The sequence below is a fragment of the Myxocyprinus asiaticus genome, chromosome 16 (assembly GCF_019703515.2).
Source record: "Myxocyprinus asiaticus isolate MX2 ecotype Aquarium Trade chromosome 16, UBuf_Myxa_2, whole genome shotgun sequence".
Classification (NCBI taxonomy): domain Eukaryota; kingdom Metazoa; phylum Chordata; class Actinopteri; order Cypriniformes; family Catostomidae; genus Myxocyprinus; species Myxocyprinus asiaticus.
In genome coordinates, this window is record NC_059359.1 from 24,465,930 (window position 1) to 24,488,584 (window position 22,655).

General features: G+C 38.5%; 1 protein-coding gene across 4 annotated transcripts; it reads right to left on the minus strand.

Moving 5' to 3' along the window:
- Nucleotides 1–22: 22 nt before the first annotated feature.
- Nucleotides 23–21,608, minus strand: LOC127454043 (uncharacterized). Of its 4 annotated transcripts, XR_007899483.1 has the most exons (11): nt 21,490–21,608; nt 16,743–17,477; nt 16,063–16,560; nt 7,194–10,927; nt 6,814–7,039; nt 6,146–6,316; nt 5,928–6,017; nt 5,642–5,837; nt 5,341–5,548; nt 2,741–4,536; nt 23–1,820 (listed from the first exon to the last, which is right to left on the minus strand). XR_007899483.1 is itself a non-coding variant. In XM_051720973.1 (10 exons), exons 2-10 carry the CDS (start codon nt 17,407–17,409, stop codon nt 3,232–3,234), a joined length of 7,095 nt encoding a protein of 2,364 aa, XP_051576933.1. In that variant the 5' UTR covers nt 17,410–17,477; nt 21,490–21,608; the 3' UTR covers nt 2,737–3,231. The 4 variants fall into 4 exon arrangements, 3 of the variants coding, with proteins under 3 accessions (XP_051576933.1, XP_051576934.1, XP_051576935.1); XM_051720973.1 differs by lacking the exon at nt 23–1,820 and having other exon boundaries at nt 2,737–4,536; XM_051720974.1 differs by lacking the exons at nt 23–1,820; nt 21,490–21,608 and adding an exon at nt 19,296–19,339 and having other exon boundaries at nt 2,737–4,536.
- Nucleotides 21,609–22,655: the final 1,047 nt, after the last annotated feature.

Sequence of the window (22,655 nt, forward strand, 5' to 3'; positions counted from 1 at the left end):
GTTTAGCATGCACATAGAATGTTTTAACCTCCTATAGAATTAGATTACATGGTAATTTGTGTAGCCCGCATATACAATAATTGAAAGTACGATTATATAATTGTGCAGATTATAGTTGTATATAGACTACATGTTAAAGTTCAATGTTTGTTCATCAAAAGAAGATAGGCTCCATAATATAAAATGTAAAAGCGTATCTTTTATTTTATACAAACTGAAGGTGCTTGCAATTTACAATGAGCAGGAGTTGATGTAGTCATGAATAGATTGAAGGAAATTAACAAGAAAACATCACATTCTGAATATCGGCTCTGCTTTTGGAAAATTAATAAAAAATACAAGACATCTTGTGTTGTCCACCAAGCATACTGTAGAACAGTAAAATACATAACATTCTCGTTGGCAATATGAAATGAAAATACATCACATTATAACATTCACTGCACATCCAAATAGGTTTAACTGTTGCTTTATTGCACAACTACAGGTGGACAAAAACAGATATGGAGGGCTGCATGGCGAGTCTTAGAATGAAAAAATAAATAAAAATGATGCAAGACTTCGCATAATACAAGCAATAACTTAAATATCTTATTAAAGCAAAGTATAATATATAAGCATACAGTGCTGTGAAAAAATATTTGCCCCTTCCTGATGTCTTCTATTTTTGTGTATTTTTCATTTTAAATTGTTTTAGATTTTTAAACAAGATATAACATAAAAAAACAAAGGCAACCTAAGAAAACACAAAATACAGTTTTCAAATTTTTTTTTTTTATTGAAGCAAAAACATTATCCTACACCTATATCACCCATGTGAAAAACTAACTGCCCCCTTAAACTTAATAGCTGTTTGTGCCAACTTTAACTGCAATCAAACACTTCCGATAACTGGAGATCAGTCTTTCACAACGCTGTGGTTGAATCTTGGCCCACTCTTCTTAGCAAAACTGCTTTAGTTCAGCCACATTGGAGGGTTTTCGAGCACAAACTGCCCATTTAAGGTCCTGCCACAGTATCTCAATCGGGTTCAAGGCAGGACTTTGACTAGGCCACTCCAAAACTTCTTTTGAGCCATTCAGAGGTGGACTTACTCCTATGCTTTGTATCATTGTCTTGCTGCATAATCCAGTTGCGCTTAAGCTTCAACTCACAGACTGATGACTTGATGTTCTCCTTTAGGATTTTTTTGGTAGAGAGCAGAATTAATGTTTCTGGTTTCATGTTAGCAGTGGTTTGCCACTCTTCCATGGATGGCATTTTTGCCCAGTGTCTTTCTCACGAAAGACAAAAGTCATGAACAGTGACCTTTATTGACAGTGTTGGGTAACATACTTTTAAAAGTAACTTGTTAGAATATTGCGTTACTCAAAGTAACAATCAAAAATTATTTTTTTATGTAAAGCATTACGTTACTTTTGCGTTACTTTTTCTCACAGCCACTTTCTCTTCTGCTATGCTATGCATTCCATACAAATAAGCCATGCATTTCATACAAGAGACATTACAGGTCATGCTAGCTACTGTACAACACTCATGTCAAAACAACATAGAAAACAAACAGATACTTAGAAAGTAGTTCTTCACATCATATTTATAATAAAGAATCAATAACATGAATATGCATGATTTGTTTTTCCATCAACATGGCAGCCAATATGAATACTGAAGAATAACCACTGTCTTACCTAAAGCAGCAAAGTCCAACACTTGAACCTGCATCATACCTGTCATCATGTGCTGTGCCCATTTGACAATATCAGAGTCAACTTAAAGATGTTTTTCAAAAGTCAGGATAAAATTCAGTGGGAAATGCCAGCCTAAAATGTTCAAGGAATAAGTCTAATGAATATTTTTCACTTAAGTCATCTCAGTGCATGTTTGTTTTGAGTTGAAACATGGTGGGTACAGATGCCACAACTTCAAAGGCGCATGTTAATACAACTTGAATGGAATCATTTTTTAATGCTACCAAAATGTCATAAAAACGTTTTGTTTAATTAATCAAACTACTTGTTTATTATAAAACAAAAATGTAGAATATTTTTAGAAACTAAGAAATTTTCTCTGCATACACACACCATGTAGAATGTTGCTTGGAGCCACTGATCCAGAGTCTTTTCTCATCCCATTCTCCCAGTTACAGGGAGCTCTAACACAGAGTACTGTGGTTGGCTGCATAAGTCCATGAATTGAGTGAGTATTTCACCCTGTGTAACATGTCGTGGCCAGTGGAAGACTAGTCTTATAATCCCTCTGCCTAAACGCATTTACTGATTTTTTTAATGCAGTGTGTATTAACACATGAATCAACTGTTTCACTAAACCGAATGTTGTTGGCCTCATATCACGCTAAAAACACGAAATGCGCATGCACGTTAGCGAGTTGATTGACAGGTGATGTCTGTATCTAAAAGGTGACTGGCTCTTTTACCTGCAAGGTGGGACTTCCTTTCTACATCCACTGACTCTTGGGTGCTAGAGCTCCTTGGTTGGGCGTTCCAATTCCTCCCATTTGTTTAAATAGATGTGACTTGTCTCCCTCTCTGCTAAATAGTCTCTGGCCTCACACTCTATAGAAATACAATGGCAATCATGCACTATGTCTCTTCCCCAAAGTTTGCACACTTTTACTCCTGATTTCTCGCAATACAGGGACAGTAGAGGTGTACAAAAGAAACGCGTTACTTTATTTAAAATGTCCGATATTATGGCCTAGAAATAAAAAATATTGCATTACCTCCAACACTGTTTATTGATGCAAGAGAGGCCTGCAGTTCCTTGGATGTTGTCCTTGGCTTTTTTGTGACTTCCTGGATGAGTCGTCACTGTGCTCTTGGAAGAATTTTGGAAGATTGGCCACTTCTGGGAAGGTTCGCTACTGTACCAAGTTTTCTCCATTTGGAGATAAAGGCTTTCACTGTGGTTTTTTTGAGCTCCAGTACCTCTGAAATAGCTTTGTAACCCTTCCCAGACTGATGTATTTCCAATCACCTTTTTCCTCATAATTTCTGGAATTTCTTTCGACCTTGGCATAGTGTGCTACTGGGTGAGACCTTTTAGCCAACTTCATTCTGCTGAAAAAGTTCTATTTAGGTGTTCATTTGATTGAACAGGGCTGGCAGTAATCAGGCCTGGTGTGTCTAATTTTCACAGCACTGTATACAAGCATAACTATCTTGTTTAAAAAAGCAAAAAATTTCATTCACCACCATGTCCAGTCAGTACGCCTCATGAAGGACCCTGACTATGAAACTTAAGGAAGCAGTTGTGGTTTCGGGAAATGCAAAGGAACACGCAGCATTTGAGACACTGCACACGTGATGTGCGCTCACAGCCTCCAAATCTACACTTGCCCTCCTCACCCTCTGCCAGCTGCTCTGGCCAGTGCCCAGAGCCATCATACCTTGTAACTGCGTCAGGCAAAGGGGTCTCAAGAAACTGAGAAGGTCTGAAGTTTGTATCTGGGCCATGTGGTTTTGAAGCAGGAGGACAGGGGGGTGATGAGTCTTGTGCATCAATACCACTGGAGAGGATCAACGCTTTTGCCACCTCTAAACGAAATGCCATAAGTGATAATTGATCTGTATTATGACTATAATCTTGCTTATACTGTAGCCATGCATTTACTAATACCAGATCCATCAAGTCCCAGAGAACAGAGTGTGGCCAAGCACTGGCTGCTGAGTTTGTGCATGGAGAACGATAAAGACTTCTCAAATCACGGTTCAGATTTGCAGCTTTAATGGCTCGCTCAAAGCCACTGACAAGAGATGTTGAACGCGGCCTTTCCTTTACCACTGCAGAAAGAATAAAGCCATGATGACATCTGAAGAGTTTGAGTTTTCCATTTGAGCTCACAAACTCGTCACCTATCTGCCCCCTTGCCCCACCAACCTTGCCAGCACTTTGCACACCTGCATCTAAAAGATGCTCTAACATAGAGGGTGTGGAAAGCTCTGGTTTGCAAAGAAAAACCATCCCATCATTTCTATCTTTACCTCTAGATACCATCTTTTCAACTACATTTTCTCTATTGGAGTCATCTACACTCAAGTTAAAGTCCACAACCAACCCTCCACCACTTATCACAACTGTGTAAAGTAATGAATGGTTTGGATGTCTTTGAAACGGAAGGGGGTACTGGTCAATTCCAAAGCATCCATTTCGCTTTAGGGCCCGACAACCCTCTTGAACTCTTTGAATCAATGGCATTACCTTCCACAAAGGATCTATCTTTGACCCTTCAATGTTTGTGCAATTACGTTTTTCCTCATTATTGTGTGACTGAGGCGGCACACACACTCTGGATGTGTCTCTTGACATTGAGGCATGACTTTGGGATTTATTACTTGGCTGTGGTTTGTCTTTATTCCTTTCTTCAGACTGCTGATCGCTACTTGTCTCCATGGAAGCTCCACCAGAGCTGGCCAGCCTCAGTTGTCGAGTGACCTCACAGAATCTTGAAGCTGACATGGCATCAGCGATTAATGGTACTCGGGTACAGTCATCCCAGTAGAGCTTTGTGCTGGGAAACTGTGGTAAGAAAGACAGGAAAGAGAGGTACAGCAAAGCCTTCTCAGTTTAGTTTGCCCAAAAACGAAAATTCTGTCACAATCTACACACTGTCATGTCCTTCTAAACCCATATGACTTACTTTCTTATGCAGAACACAAAAGGGTATTTTTTTTTTAAATATTCCGGTCCATCTTTTTAATTCAATGGGAGCTGAGAGAGACTCACTCACAGTCTTTGTTTTGCACTGTTTTATTTGTATGCAGCTCAGCTGTAATACAATATGAATGTACAAATATTTGTCATGCCAATAAAGCACCTTAAAACTGAAAAACTGAAACTGACTCACTTTGAAGCTTGAAAAAAAAAAAACAAGTAATCCACGCAGCTTGTGTGTTTTTAGTGCCAAGTTCTCCCGTAAACACACATACCACTGTGACCGAGCTTCTCTCACAGTGCTCATGAACACGTAATGGATGTTTGTTCTGCAAAAGGATTTAAATATGATGCACAAGCTGTATAGACTATTTTTATGATATTTTTCGGTCCCTTTTTAAGCTTTAAAATGAGTCTCTATCAACTGCCATTCTATTAAAAAGCTGGACCAGTATATTCTTGATTAGATTTTTATTATTTGTTATATTCAATATTTATTAATTATCCTTTTGTGTTCCACATAAGAAAGTCAAATGAGTTTGAAAAAACATATGGGTAAGTGAATTATGACAGAGTTATTCATTTTTGGGTGAACTATTCCTTTAACAATTAGATTTATGGCTTACTTGTATTTTTTAATTGCTGTCATGCATTATTGTTATGACTAACCTTTAGAGTTCCCATTGCAATGTGGATTCCTACATACTGTGCAACCTCTTTTTCTGTAACAGGGTTTGGCCATTTTGAAATCTCCCCAGTGCAGACAGCCATATCTTTCCACGTGTCCCAACTAAAATACTGACAGAAGTAGTTAATGGGCTTCCAACTAAGCTGTCTCTCTATTTCTGCGTGTACTGTTTGAGAAGGGCCCACATTTCTAAAGAAGAGAAGAAATTTTTGTTTTTTAAAGATTGCTGAGTAACAATAATTTGGTATGCCTCATTTATAATGTTATGCCAACAATACTCACTTTCTGCCATTAGGACCACATCTTTCCATTCCAATTTGGTGCGCTGCACCATTACTCCGTATACCATAGTAACAGGACATCACCATGGTTTCAGCTTCTGTTTCAGTATGAACATTATCAGAGTCATCAGTGTCTGTATTTTGGGAGAGGAATTCTAAAAATCCTTGAGTGCTTTGCTGTTCAGAACTAACATCACCTGTAAAAACAGAAAATCTTATTTTCAAAGTGAGGCCAACGGACAGACACATTAAAACATTAACCTGGTTATAATTTTTTTTTTTTTTACCCTCTTCAGTGTTTCTATACAGATGTTGCGCGTCCATTTGTACCAACCCCACCCTGATTTCCTCACATTCATCTATTCCAGATGAAGCCCCTATGTGTTATAGATTGCACAGATTAATTATAACATACAAACACACACACAAATGTATTACATACTGAAAATAATTACACACTAAATCTAAATTTTATCTTAAAAACATCCACAATTATTTGTTCCACCTGCAAGCCCCTCTGAATCCAAGCACTTCTGATCTGTATCAGGGAGCTCCATAAAATGTTCCCGTTCTTCCTCCTTAACGGGATAAAAAATACACTGTTTGCTGTTGGACTGCAGCGGTACTACATCGGAGTCAGAAGAGATGCCATCTCTGTTCTTATCAATGGCCTTATCTGCAAGAGAAATAAAACAGATTGACTGCTACTCCAAAATTAAATGTGCACTCAGTAATGGCATGGATGTAGCATTATTCAAAACCAATAGTTGTCAGTTACAAATGCCATTGTAGAAATTCAAAACTCACAGTCAGCCATAATTAATTTAATTCAAGAGTGAAAGTGTCCAAGTGGTTACTGAGATTATTTTTTGAATAATCATGTAATTCTAACATGGCAGCCACCATGATGGGACCAATTAGATTTAAACAGCTTTTTATAAAGGTAACTGATAAGTCCTCATGTCATGTGAGTGTCATGATTTCAGAATAATAATGTATTTTTTTGGGAGTAAAATTTATTTAATGAGGAACTAAAATTACTGCAGAAAGGGTCAAAGAAAGGGTGGACCAGAAGACACATTTGGTAGAATTTTATTTTTTTATATACTGCTGCATTACCACAAAGACTCCAGTCTAATTAATAATTTGGTAAAAAATAAATAAATAAATAACCTTGACATTCAACACGGGGAGCATCCGTCGGTGTGTGGAACATCACAAGGTCATTCAGAGTCAAGTGGTCTTCTGCTTTCACCAAGAACATTTGTACTCCACGCAGCGAACCAGTCTCGGAGGAAATCAGACTGAGGGGAGCCTGATTTGAAGAACGTTCTTCTATTTTCACATCAGCAGATGTGTATTTCATAGTCACTTTACTGACATCCAACTCTGAGTTAGCCTTTAATGATAACGTAATGTTTAAGTTTCTTCTCAGGTAATTCTGATTATAAATTATATTATAAGGCAATTTATAAATGATAAAAATAGGTTTCAAATTGGATGCAACTACAACACTCAAAGTATGCAGGACAACATCTACAGTAAACACTTACCTGTCTCATCTGATTTGGGGTGTTTGGATTTTCCACATTTCTCTCACAAGCGGTCAAGAATTTTTCCAATATGACACCAGGAGAACTACCATCTCTAACCAGCTCTCTAGATTTCTCAATAAATGAACCATCTTCAGAGTTCACCACCTCTATTACACTAGTGGTAACAGAGTCCAGCTCAAAAACTACCTGATCCTCAGGGGTTTCCTCGGAAAATGATGGCACAGTTTCAGGGGCATTAGCTCTATTTTTGTCTGTGTCTTTGTCCTGTCCCTCTGGAGTATCATTGAGTACACACAGTTGATAGACAACTTGGCATTCCTGTGAATCCCTTTTTGCTTCGGTGTCATTTTTACTTCTGTTTTCTGTGCTAGTTCTTCTTCCAACCGTTCTCTTGCCCCGGCCCCTGCCAACTCCTTTCTTAGCCCTTGTCACAGTATTTCTTCCTATCACTCTTTTTTGATCACCAATTCTATGTAAAAGTATCTCCTCCTCTTCTTGCTTTATCTCTGGTTCAGCAACACAGTGGACAACATTTTGAGTCAATACTACTACATCAGCATCTTTTACAGACAGTTGAGGCTGAGAGCACTGATGACAATTGCTCACTTCATTTTCGTGTTCTTGAGAGACACTGGCAAGATTGTTTATCTGAGGGCTATGATTCTCTTCCTCCTCATTTCTGTCTCCAACCATGACTACATTTACATCCAAGGGCAATTCTTCTTTAATTTCCCCCTCTTCTGCATCTATAAGTTCAGAGCAAGATATTTCTGTGATGGGTTCTTTTACTAGCACACGGTCACCAGCTTTAATATCTTCTGTGACCTCTTGGGGCAGAATACATTTGACTAAGGCTGGGGTTGACACCTGTGAAGGGGTCTGGCAAACCTCTATATGATTTTTATCAGGAGTCTGCTCAAGTCCAGGAACAGTTCCTTCAACATTGTCTCCTTGTTCCTTTCCTTCAACACAACCAGAAGCAAGTGTCAAAGAAGGAGAAGGACTTAGTGCTGGGAATGAGAGTCTGTGCTCTTCCCTGTCTCCTAAAATCTCTCCCATCTCCATATCCCAGTCTGTTGCTACCTGAATTTCAAAGACATTAGGTTGACCAGGTCTTGTGACTCGCTTTTTAGGTACATGATCCGTCTCATCTTGGATGGCCACCTTTTTAGCGGAGTGCCAAGATGCCATGTGTTCCTGTAGAGCAGACACTTCTGAGAATGTCTTCCCGCAGTCCTGGCACCCAAGAGTAAGTCGGGAGTATGGAGGGCTCAATGCAATTTCCTGGTCTATCTTCGTAGGAGCTTTGCGTTTTCGTACAATATTGGGGTTTGTCACTGAAGTCACAGAAGTAAAGCCGCGGTCAACAGAGGACATTTTCAAACATAAGGACTCTCCCTGAGACTCTAAAAATTTATTTTCCTTTGATTTTGTTTTCTTCCTGTGTGCTACATTTGAGGATTTGCTCTGTGTCATTGCTTTCTGATCATGCACATTCTCTTGATTTTGCATTAACCGTTCATCCTTCTTGCTTTGGGGAGATTTTTCTAGTTTAGCAGCATCCAATTTATGTACCTTCAGCTGAGGTTGCTTGTGGCCTTTTAATAAGAGCAAAGCCTGTTGCTCTATTTGAGCCTGGTCAGGAGAATTAGGCCTACATTTACTCTTCGTTACCTTGTGCTTTGGTATTTTGTGGGTATTTTTTTGAAAATCATAATTTTGTGCCTTTCTAACCTTGGATTTTTTAAGATTTTTTTCAGATGGCTTGCCTTTCTTCTTTTTCTTCTGCACAGGTACTAATGTTTTATCTTGTTGCACCTCCTGGACAGTGTTTGCCTTCTTTATCATTAAATTGTTCTGATTCTTCATTTTTCTTTTCTGGGCTTTACCTTGTTGTGTTATTTCTGGTGCAACCACAACATTGTGTTTTGCTTTATTTATTTGACATGTGGACTTATCTGCAACACCTACTGAATTCATAGCTACATCTAAAGCACTTTCATCCCCCTTTCCTTTATCTTTTTGCAATTTCTGTTTAAAATACAGTTTACTATCATGTTGTGACACAATAACCACTTGTTCTCGATCAATGTTTGGCTGATTCTGAGTTTGTTTGGTTTTTGATGTTGTTAATACTTTTTGTTTAGAGGATTTTTTATTTTCTCTTGCTTCAAATCGGACAACCAGTTTTTTGTTATTTGCCTTTTCTCTCTTCTTCGTAATCACTTTTGACGAAGTATTAATTTTCTTGGTTGATGCTTCCTGTCCACCACATGCTTTATTTGCTTCCTTAGTCTCTATGTTGTCAACAGATTGTATGTTTGATGTTTTTTTCTTTGTTGGAAGGTTCTTCTGAAGAAAAGGGCCATCCTGTAAACTGGCTTGAGTATGGTCTGGTGGAAGCACAGAGCCTTGTTTTACGCCTTTTGCTGTGTTGTTCTGTAAATTGTTGAGGGAATGCTGATCACTCTGAGACTGTGGTTCCACCGTGGATGGCTGTACGTCTTTTGTGTCGATCTGCAAATGGTTAATGGAATGCGGATCACTCTGAGATTGAACTTCCACCATGGATGGTTGTACATCCTTTGTGTCATTCTGCAAATTGTTGAGGGAATGTTGATCACTCTGAGACTGTGGTTCCACCATGGCTGGTTGTACATCCTTTGTGTTATTCTGCAAATTGTTGATGGAATGGTGATCAGAGTGAGGTTGTTGTTCCACAATGGACAGTTCTTTCTCTGACTCAACTTGTTTTTTTTTAGATTGTTTCTGTTCAAGTTTGTGAGCCTCACTTAATATGACTTTGTTACCCTGCCCACTCAGCACCTGTGTGTCTGATTCCACTGACAAGTCTGCTGAATCTTGCATTTGTCCAGAACACAGACTTTCTGTCATGTTAACTGTGTCTGATACTATCCTGTCAACTGCCAGTGACACATTTTCCTCCTTTTGAGACTTTGTCGTTTCAGTTAGGGGCATTAAAGGTGATCTATTCTTTGTCTCCAAAGCTTCAATTTCTTGGGTGACCGGAATATGCTGGAACTGTGCCTGCTCATAAACAGAATCATTCTCTGACACTTCAAATTGTAAGGGTGCTTGGTCCAGCAAAACTGCAGTTTCAGTCTGAACAGGTATGAGTTCAAGGTGAACTTCATGAATTTGTGTTTGTGCCTTAGTCAGTTCAACAGGTGCCTCTTGAGTTACCGATTTTCCTGATGAAATAATTTCCTCCTGTGTCAGAACCTCAGTTTCCTTTTGCTGCATATTTCCCACCTCTGATGGTTTCTGGTGCTGGCTTTGCTCAACGTTTGATTGGTCTTTGCCTGTTTTCTCACATGCTGGTGGCTGAACTGTTGACTGAGTAAAATTTAAATGTAATGGTTGCATTAATGCTTGCAGATGGGGTTGCCCTGAGCTTTGTGTCTGCAAAGAGTATATAACCAGCTGATTGACTCTTTGAACATTTCCAAGTTTCTCAATCAGTCTTTTAATTTTCTCAGGATCCAGCATATCTGTTTGTTGTGGTACTGGTCCGACAGATTTCATACACAGAGTCTGTGGTTGTCCGTTTGCCGTCTGGTTTATAATAGGTCCTGGTTGTGACGCAGTGCTACTTAGGGCCTCCATAGTTTTGTCTTGAGAGTGTTTATTTTTTAAGTGAAGAAGTTGTGTTTTAGCAGTCGTAAAAACTTTATTACATTGTGGGCATGGGAATCTTCGTTCATTTGCACCTGCAGAAAAACATACAAAAAAGTTGTATAATCTGGTAAGCCCAGCAGTATTAAAATGTCCTGAACTACAACAAAAATGAACTGTAACAAAACTGAAGAGTGGCCCATCCTCATTCTTCTAATCAAGTTTGATCTAATGAAGCAAGTGATGAAAATACAGTATAACAAGTAGGACTGGGTAAAAATGCAGATTTTCTGACGCATTGCAATCTATGTTTGGACGATATTGATTTTTAAAACCCAAGCTCGATCTTTATTCTATCCGGTAACCCTTTACAATGCATGCAAATCACTTGCATAAGGTTCTGCCCTATTCCAACCAGTGTTCAGAACTCACACAGAGCTGAATCAAATTTCAATTCGGTAAATGCGTTAATTGTGATTAAGAAAAATCTACACGTTAATTTTGACAGCTCTAATAATTTGTAAAATTAATATTTTTGAATTGTGCCTAGAAGGGTTACCTAGAAGGTCCCTTTATAATTAAAAGCATTAGCAGAGAAAGAATTTCTTTCATATGTAACCAAAATGGACCGATATGAAATTATATTGAATCAAAATTGGAATCGAAAGCTTGTGAATCTAAATTGGGAAATCTGTATCAATACCCAGCTCTAATAACAAGCCAGTGTAACACTATTACCCAAAGACTTTATAATAAAACTGGTTGTTTTTTTAAATCAAAGACAAAGTTTTGTGGCTTTTAGTTAATGTCTGTTAGCTTTAAAGCCAGTGTTGAAGCCAGTGTTAGTGTACTAATAAGCATTGACAAAGGTCATTTTTAGCATATAAACACATCTGGGAATACAGACGAAAAAGATTGACTGTTCACATTTCCCTCACTCATTTTGTCCAATAAATGCTCCCTAGAACAAGAAAGTCCCTCCCCCAAAAGGGGCATTCACACTGCCAGCAAATTGCAGCAAAAAAGCAACACAATCTCATTAATTTTCAACTTGAGCTGGCGATTTCTGGTAGGAATGGGTGGATCAATCCTAAAGTATCGATACTTCCGATACTGATGTTGTTTCAAAAATATTGATCCTCACACAAAAATATTGATTCTAAAAAATGTAAACTAGGGATATTATTATTTGGTTACCATGAATAATAACCATATGCTTCAAAGTGAAATAAAATGGATTAGGCTATATAAGCAAATGTGCAGGATGGGAACTATTTCTATCAGAAAGACTCGCAGACTTGAGTAAAGTCTAAGATGAAATTTATTTGATGAATATGAAGCAGGAATGTAATGTCTCTCTTTGGCGTAAGCCCCGTCTGGTGGTCAGAAGTTGTTGTACTTGGAACCGTCAGATCCTGCCGGAGATAGGAGGCTGGGGTGAGGAGCCTACTCCAAAAGTGAGAAATAAAATACTACCCCTAAAAGAGAAGATCTGGTCAGGTTACGAACCAGGTCTAGTGTTTGGCGTTCAATCTGGAGAACAGAAAAGGAGATGTGAAAACCTAGATTGACGCTTGGCATAAAATACACAATATCCCTGGCACGGTTGTGCAATACCTTTGCAATAGGATAAGCCGTGCTTGCGTTTACTGATGGCTCTTATGATAGAGGGGCATTGTGTGAGTGATATACTTGCTGGAGGATAGCCCTTGTTAAGAGACAATGAGTTTGATTTTGAGTCCTCCGACAAGGCCCGTAGTTGTGCAGAATCTTTGCCAAAAGACAAACAACGTAATATGAGGCTCTACGATAAGGGCGACTTTGTTGTGCAGTACCTTTTGTTGAAAGATAAACAACATTTGATTATGAACCCTCTGACAAGGGCGGACGTTGTTTGAAATATCTTTGCCAGAAGATGAACACCGTAGCTTAAAGCCCTATGATAAGGGTGACGATGCTGAGCAATACCTTTTGTTGAAAGAGATACCACATTGATTATGAGCCCACTGACGAGGGCGGGCGTTGTTTGTAGAATATCTTTGCCAAAAGGTGAACAACGTAGCATAAAGCCATACGATAATGCCGACGTTGTTGTGAAATACCCTTTGTTGAAAGAAAAACAATGTTACGTATAAGCCCTCCAATAAGGGCAATCTAGGCTTGTGCAGTACCTATGCAAAGGAAAACCATGCTTGGGATTGTGGAAGCCCTGGTGAGGAGGGTGGATATGGATATATTGCAGGACAATATACATGCTTGAATTTGATTGTGTGAGATGAGATGTGGATGAGCAGTGGATGAGCAGTAAGATCCCCGACCGCCATCAGATAGGTATGAAAACTTACGGCTGATGGAGAGTTGAGCATATGTGCTATTTGAAGGTTGAGTCGAATACATTTCTGGTACGATGAGGAAGACCAGCGGCTGAGCATCTTGATTGTGGGTTCTGATAGTCCTTGACGAGAAGCTGTTGTGGCCGCACCAATTTTGAATGAGTGCCCCGAGAGACACGAAGAGGGGACCGCAATATTTGAGGGGTCAGATGCGAAATGTGAACTAGTTTGCAGATACATACCGTGGAGGTGTCGGGGCAGGAGGAGCTGGAGATTATAGGTATTGTTATGCTACGACCGCACACTGAGTGGTCTGTTTTGGAGTGTTTGAGAAAAAAGGGGGAAATGAGCGTGGACTGGGCGAGTCCTTCTGCATGAGTTTTAGCGGAATCTTAAAGAGGGAGGGGTGAGGGTCTTAGTCTGGCAGAAGGTCCAAAAGGTGTAGGCAGGGGACGGGAAGTATGCTGGCGGAGGGACATGTCGATGAAACTCCTGAAATGAGAGAGAGTCAGCGACTGAATTGAAAACCCGGGAATGTGCTCGCTGAGAGAATGAAGTGCAGTTGATGCTCTGCAATGTAAAATGTCTGAGTAAGGTTAAGGAGCTTGGAGGAGGACCTGCCTTATATCGCGATGGCGGTGGTGTCGCAAACCCCCCCCAAAAAAAACGATACGTTTGCATGCCCAGAGAGAACCCCATAAAACACTGCTGACAATGATGGGGTCAATTTCGAAGATGATGCGGATGAAGGGAGCTGGGCACGGGTGAAAAATTAATTCTTAGACGTAGAAGGGCTATGGTTTTTCCACTGGAGAGAGAATGCCCAACTTGTGAGAAAATTAGTTTAAACATCCAGGGTGGAGCTGAGAGTAGCACGGGAATAGAGGAGCAGAGAATCAGAGCAGGTGCACACAGACAGGAGCTTAAAATATTGGAAGAATCCGGCATAAGCCTTCCGACGGAGAATTAAATGTGCAGACTACTTCTACACTCAATTGTGAGGCGGACAGTGAAGTAAAATTTGCCACATGATGCCGAAATGGGCCAGTCAGCAGAGTGAATGGGTATTACTTTTTGGTAGCGTCTTGATGTTTGCTTTGGAAAGGAGGGCTCCGTGCCCAGCCTTGGATGGGGTTGAAGTATGTAGATGTGAAAGTTGTGATGATTGAAGCTTAAGCTCCTGATAGAGCCTGTAAAACCAGCAGCACAATACATGGTCCATGGCATTAATGCTTCAGTCGACTGAATATTCAGTATCTGCTTTGCAAGAAACACTAATCTGGCACGGTTTTATCCAAAAGTGAATGAACCTTACTTACCTGCTGCAAAATGTAAGCTGCCCTGACTGCAAATATATTTACAGTGAATGGAGCGGAGAGCAAAATGCAATGGTAACTTAAAAGAATAATAAATAAAGCGTTTAGGCAATCATAGTTGTAGAAATAACGTAGAAAGCATTATGAGGTTGCTTATGTCTTACCAGCCGGAACAGAAAATTGTAGCAGAATTGAAATAGAGTTTTTGAAATTTCTTACACTGTGGAAAAACTAATCCGGCACAGGTTTTATCCAATGAGTAAACAAAACTTACTTACCTGCTACTAAATGTAATTGCCCCAACCACGAGCATATTAAAGTGAACGGAGCAAAGACTGAAATGCAAATGCAATACAATTTAATAGAAGTATCGTTACTGGTATTGACGATATTGGACTTGAAATCATTGGTATCGGATCGAGAAGAAAATAAGTGGTATCGCCCATCCCTAATTTCCAGCAACACAAGTGACAGCAACTATTTGCGACAGAATATGGGTGTCAATTGACATGAAAACTTGAGAAAAGTTTAACTTTATGCAAACAGGAGGGTTTTCGCACAGAGACTACCAAACTTGAAGACAGTGGAGCTCATGTCATCTGTCGCCTGTGAGATTCTGGAGTCTAGTGCAGGCAACACGGAGAAGTTCGTTTCTGTGAATGATCTCACTGTTCTATATGATTTGTCTGTAAACACCTTTAAATGATGTGTGAAAAACCATGTCAGAAATTGTCAGCAGTGTGTGAGTGAGTTTGATCTTGATGATGCACTGAGCACAGGTTTAAAAAAAAAAAAAAAAAACACTTTCTCCTCTACAATGTTAAATTTTAGTGTCAAGAAAAATTATTTATCTAATTAGAATGATGTTTCTGAAATTGTTGGCAGTCTGAGTGTTTGTTTGTTTTTAACGCCATGCCAGCTTCTATGGCTATTTCCATGGCGAGAAATGTGTAAGGAATTTTATAAAAGGTTTTTAAAATCTATTTTTCCTAAAAAAACTCTAAAATTGCATTCGGTTTGACTTTGTTAAAAATGTCTTCCAGAGGGCTGACTGAATAAAAAAGGTTTCTCACGGGGTTAAGACCAGTACAACATTTTTCCAGGGATAATGGATTCTGTTAGAAGGTACATGTTGGTGAATCTTCTCCCAATATTAAAAACTTGTGTGGCAGTCTGAGTGAGTTTGGTTCATACATTGATAGATTGTTCATTTTCTTAATGATTTATTGCACGGAGCACTGCTGCAGTTTACATAATAACACTCTCCCCTTTAGAATGTTCATTTATAGCGACAAGAAAACAAATTCCTTCATTTCTTCAAATTAGAATGTCTTAGTTTTACGAGCTCATATGTCTCATCAGTGATCAGATTTTTAAAAGGTATGGCCAGAAGTGCAGCAGTAGGAAAGCCCAATAGTGACATACAGTACAGGGACTAGTGATATCAAGCGATAATGTCACTTGCAGTGTGTACATGGCTTAATACCATCTGCCTCTGACTAGCAATAGCAAGTAGCAAATTATGTTTATGGCTGTGATGTAAACTAAATGCTATTGACTAATAAAAAAATAAAAACGTACCTTTATTCCTCGTTTTCTCTGTGATGGTACCGTGAGTATCGTCCTTCTTGTGGCGCTTTAAGTGTTGCTGAAGACACCTTTGCACAGCAAATCTCTTGCCACAATGTTTGTATAAGCAAACATAAGGCCTCTCTTTGTGTGTGCGTTGGTGGTTTCCGAGTAATGTAAAGGTTTTAAAATGCTTGCCACACTCTGAGCAGGCGTATCCAAGTGTGTCACCATGGATTTCCTTGTGACTTGTTAGCTCATATTTTTTTCTGAAGACCTCATCACAGATTGGGCACTTAAACCGCCCTTTATTTATGTGTGTGCGTTGATGGGCCATGAGCTCCGTGGAGCATGTGAAATGTCTATCACAGACGTAGCAGGTAAAGAGAGCATCTCTCAACATGAACTGCTCATACTCCTCCGGGTGGCTCATTTTGAGATGACGTTCCCAGCTTTTGGTATCACTGAAAATGATGTGACATTGTAGGCACTGTACTGACAAATGAGATGCTAGAAGTTGGAATTAAAAACATAATGCATATTAGAACAGAACATTAAAGAAGAGCTTTACAAAATTACACCTGAGTAATAAGTTTTAAATGTATGAGGACTGTAATAGCACTGGTTCTTTTAGGCTTTGAGAATACAGATATACTCCACTTTTTTAGAACTTAAAGGGTATACCAACTTACATGTGGGAGGTATTTCTTTGTTTGAGCACATTTTCAGTGTGGCATACTTGTCCTTCTTTGGAGGGATGTTCTTATTGATAGCATTGTGTTTAGTGCATCCTATTAATGCATTAGTGTTGGAGTCTTTAGTAGAGTCTGTTTCACAGCATGCTTCTTTGGACAGCGTAGGATTAGATGTTATCCCTTGGATGCTTTGAATAGATTCTTCCACAGCAATGCAATCTTTTGGTGTATCATTAGAGTCTGCAGTCACTACAGACGCACAAGCTTGTAATGCAGCCGTACAGTCTGATGAACCTGTATTGCCGGATGCTGGCTCACATGGCGCTTCTGTATGAGTATTTGAGCTCGGCTTGACCTGACTTGACTGAGCTTCAAAATTAAAAACAGTTGCATCTATTCCCTCTTTAATGGCTTCAGGTTGTGGGCTGGTCTCTTGTGTTGTCATGGGAAGAGCACATTGCTCCACCGTTACCTCTGCAGGGGATATAGGTTCAAAGAGGTTCAGGTTCAACTCAAGATCATTTTTTTGTGCTGTATCCTCTGTTCCATGCACAATATTATCAAGTGATGTTTCTGAAGGAGAAAGATGGTCTGAAAGCGATCCATTGCCAAGATTTGCTTCAGCATGAGATGGTTCAGTGACCGAGTGATCCGCAAGTTCCATGATGCTCAACTTCTGAGATTTTCCTCAATGTTTCAGTGAATATGCACATAAGATTTCTGAAGTATCTTCTTAAATAGAAAAAAATGACAAGTTAACCATGTTAAAAAAGGGGCTTACACATTATTTTGAACAGCCAGTATAATGGCTATTTTCATGCCTTTATTTTACCAGGCTAGTCCCTTCATATTCAAATCTTTTTCGAGAGAAACCTGGCCAAAATAGTAGCATAAAACATTACAAAAATGTGGCTTAGAAATATTACATACAATTATGGTGGAAATGCCACAGCCATCAGTGCAACAATGTGATCTACATAAGGTCAGTGCTCAATACAGAGATTGGTATGGATGGCGTTTACAGGTTTAACACTGGTCAAACACTATAGTAAATGACCACAGCCCTCTCACTCAAAACGTGATCCAAAACTGTCTCATCATGAAGACCATCAGGGAGCATTAACACAATCATGGATGAGCTACTGACCTGCCTACCTAAACAGCATTTCTGGGCATCATGAACCTTTATTCAGAGTAGCACTATTTTTTGATAGGAATTTATAAGGAGGCGGTAAGGGGTAGAATTACAGTATCTTCAATGGGTTGTTGTACTGTTGTTTAAATTGGTGTTAATCATTTAGCTCACGAAACATTAAAAAATATATTTTAAAACTTATCAGCAGACAAAACAAACAAACTCCAGAAAACGTTGTGAAAATCAGATGTGATCGAAGAACTCTGTACAGCTTTATACAGCGTATGTCATTGAAGAGACGTCAGCCTTGATTTAATTCCCGTTAAAAATAAGGACTAAATTAAGCAGAGTTTAGAGCTAATCCATGGTTTGTTGATCTAAGTTTTATTTTAATTTGAGTTGCACCCCTTAATTTTCAATACGGTTTACCAAATCAGAGATTCAATTTTTAACCCGTGATTAAAACGGTCAACTGTGATTAATTTTGTCCACCATGATGGATTCTAAATTTAGCTGTAGATAATTAGTACAAAGGGCCGATCAAGGAGGTTCAGAAAATGTCGCAGCAGCGTGTACAATGTCACAAGCTTTAAAATATGGCATCATTATTTAAGAAAAAAGGACCATACGGGTCCTCAGATCGACTGCCTCCCCTCGTCAGCACCACTATTGTGGCCAGAAATGAACAGCCCATGCTGCCGACTGAAACGAGTATAAGAGAGGAGAAGGGCAATAACAATCACCTGTCGCTTGTAACCGCTCTCGTTAAATGCCGAATTTAAGTTTTATTCTCGCTTCTCCTCGAGAGACCAGTCTCTGTCCGGTGTCTCTGCATGTAAAAGATGGGGAAGCGGGTAATCGTGCCGCCACTGAGACGAGCCGCTATGGCGTCATTTTTATATCACCAGAACTTGAATTTGACAAAGCCTCCGAATTCATGATCTTGAAAAAAGACTGAGTGTAATTAGATGTTATCAAAAACATTTGCTGTTAATTTGAAATATATGAACATATTTTGTGAATTCACCTAAAAAATAAAAATCAGGTTGTGACATTCAAGTTTTTATTATTCAAGTGGTGGATTTCAGGTCAATATTCAGGTTGTTGAATACGGGTTGAAAAATGCAGGTGGCAAAATTCAAGGATGACATCCGGGAATGCAATGAAGAGCAAACAAACGTCTATGTAATCCATCATTCTCTTGGACAATCACGAAGCGATGGAAACTGCTCAAAAGTCATTTTAAACAACTATAAAAACAACATTGTGAAAACACAAAAAGGTACACTTTAGGGATACTTATAATGTTTCATAAAATGTGTTTTGAAGAAAACTTAATCAGTAAATTGGATACTTCACCTAACAGCAAGTTTCATCAACCTTATTTCATAATGATATGGGCAAAGGATATTTACCAGTGGAAACGAAAAATCAAACTACCTCTTTTTAACTGCAAGTCTGCAAAAAAATTAAAAATAAAATTTTAGTGGTCAGTAAGTATTAAATAATAAATCTAAAAATAAAAGATATATTTCTATACGTCTGTTAAACAGTTGTGAGATCAAAAATAGTTAAACATTTATGTAACAATGTATATATATATATATATATATATATATATATATATATATATATATATATATATATACACACACACACACACAAACACATCAATCAACCACAACATTAAAACCACCTGCCTAATATTGTGTAGGTCCCCCTCGTGCCGCCAAAACAGTGCCAACCCGCATCTCAGAATAGCATTCTGAGATTATATTCTTCTCACCACAATTGTACAGAGTTATCTGAGTTACTGTAGATTTTGTCAGTTTGAACCAGCCTGGCCATTCTCTGTTGACCTCTTTCATCTACAAGGCATTTCTGTCCACAGAACTTCCGCTCACTGGATGTTTTTTGTTTTTGGCACCATTCTGAGTAAATTCTAGAGACTGTTCTGTGTGAAAATCCTAGGAGATCAGCAGTTACAGAAATACTCAAACCAGCCCGCCTGGCACCAACATTCATCCATGCGATTATCAAATCAGCCAATCCTGTGGCAGCAGAGCTGTGCATAAAATCATGACCAACTGAATCATCAATAACTGAAAGGAGCTTCAGTTAATGTAATCATCAACCATCAGAACGGGGAAAAATGTGATCTCAGTGATTTGGACCGTGGCATGATTGTTGGTGCCAGACGGGCTGGTATATATGGTATATATATATATATATATATATATATATATATATATACAAACACATTGCTACATAAATGTTTAACTATTTTTGATCTCACAACCATTTAACAGACATATAGAAATATATCTTTTATTTTTAGATTTATTATTTAATACTTATTGACTACTCAAATTTAATTTTTTATTTTTTGCGGGTTGGCTCTGTTTTGGCAGCACGAGGGGGACGTACACAATATTAGGCAGGTGGTTTTAATGTTGTGGCTGATCGGTGTGTGTGTGTGTATATAAAATAAATATATCCACCTTCAGAGAACAACAGAGTGTTTAATCATTACATCCAAGGTAATATGAATTGGGTAGATAGCTACCTCTTGTTGTTACTGTAAATAAGTGAAATAAGACAGACCTATGGCTGACTGAAACAACAGCCACCTTTACCCATTTTGTAAGTGTGTGTTACATGTCTTGGCTGTTTGATAAAATTATATTTGCACATTTGTACTAGTGCTAAATAAAAATAGTGAACTTTGAATGTATAACACACATTCTGTACCTAATTGTTTACATTACCAGTCTGGATTGCTTGAGTTATAAAGCATCTATATATTTAACAGAAGTGTTCTGTAATATGTGCATTTGCATTATACCCCTTTCCAAATTCTCGTGATATAAAAATGACGCCATAAGCACACATTGCGGCCAAAGGCCCAACATTTCGGACCATAATAAACATAAATAATATGATAAACGTCTCTCAGAGGGCTGACGGCACATCCACTGTTCGTTTTCCTAGTCATTCATGTTTAATTGTACGCCGTGGTTTATTTAAAACACCTAAGCTGCAAGTTTAAAGTTAATGTCTAACTGAGATGTAAATAAGAGTTTAAAGTATTGGAGCAACAAGATTAAAGTTTATTCAGATTAAATGTAAATCAGGATCAAATCGATGGTTAAAATGTAACCCTGATTATTTTTAAACAAGGTTTAAAGTTTGGTGCAACAGAATTATCAGATAAACCTCGATGTAATCTAAATTTAAGATTAATCCTTGTTGGTGCAACCCCCCCGAGAGTCTTTTTTTTTAAAACGTGCCCTTATGATGCCCCAAATAGGTAGCTCACTAGGTTTGGAGACATGACCATATTTGTACGAGACTATTAAAAACAGCTGGACAAAGAATGAATGGGAAGTCGAAATAAACATGCAAGAAACTGTCCGATTACGGTCATTCGTGCATTGGTTAGACAGCGTGTAATGTTTCTTTTCTGTTTTGTGCAGTCAATCGAGCATTTATTTCTAGGCCATTGTGTGCAAAATTGCCTTTTATATGGCGCGTCTTAGCAAAACGTGTGCACAACCTTAAAGGTGTGTCTGTATAGCGCTACATTAACTAATACAAGCCCAGACTCACCGATTATTTTCTCTCCCTGGAATCTTCTCTAGCAGCTCTTCCTAAATAATGCATTTATTCTGCATTTATCTCGTGCCCTTTTTGCAAGACCACCATAACACCGGGATGCAGATCAAGGCGGACCGTGTGACGTCACGCGCAGACTGAGACGCAATGTGGGAGTTGTAGTCCACAGAAACAAAACGTTGTAGTTACAGAAATCAGGGATGGAGCTAAACCTCAGTAATTGGTCGGTTACAATTTAGCTAAGGAATCTAATAGATCTGTTGTCATTAGTAATATTTAGATGCAATTCAAGATATTTCATGGGAATCAGAGCCTTTTTTGGGGGATTTAAACATGGCAGTGAGACAATTATTTTATTAAATGTGCTGAAAAAAATTGACCAAGTTACCCTAAACATATAACTATTTAATTGATACAATATGTTTATGATGTATAACAGTATTGGGTAACAGAAATGTGCCTGAAGCCGAATACCTCAGAAAGGCATGGATAATGACTTCAAAACGAATAATGGATTCATCCGAATAATATAAAAAATATTTGTTTGACTGATTATCCAAAAAGCGCAAGGATAAAGCGACATTTTAAATAAACATATCCAAAATTACAACGAATTTATGAAGCTGTGCAGCCAATATTTCTAAAGTGTAAACCTTATGAATGAAAATGCACACGTTGTAATTTCGGACGGGCGCGGTCTCGACTCCATTTGCGGTCTCTGTTAATTGTGCCTGTCTGGAGCATATCAAGTGTTACATTAACTAAGATATGACATCATGTACACTTTCCACTTCTAAAAATGTCTATGTTAATGTATCACACGATTCACACTTGATTCTTATGTATTTATTTATAGCCTAAACCTGAGCATGATGTTAAATTCCTGACCTTAAGTGATGATTCAACCCAGTCTCACGAAAATTTGTACATATTTTTTGAGTTGGCTATGCCGTATGATTTCCTAAGTGTTTGTTCATATGAATTTATACGATTTCATCACATGCAAATGTCTAATGAAGAAGTTAAGGACATGCTTATTAACATTATGCCCTTACACAAACCCCTCATCTAAACCTAATCAGAGTGTGCAAACATGATAGTAAGCTTTTGTGTGTGATAGAAGCAAGTAATTGTCACTTATTAGATGGAAACGATTTCCA

Coding starts and splice junctions, on each gene's coding strand:
- LOC127454043 (XM_051720973.1), bottom strand. CDS start 17,409: ATGGAACTTGCGGATCACTCGGTCACTGAACCATCTCATGCTGAAGCA. Junction 6,317..6,813: donor TCCCCGTGTTGAATGTCAAG/GTTATTTATTTA, acceptor TTTCTCTTGCAG/ATAAGGCCATTGATAAGAAC. Junction 5,838..5,927: donor GTATAGAAACACTGAAGAGG/GTAAAAAAAAAA, acceptor CTGTTTTTACAG/GTGATGTTAGTTCTGAACAG.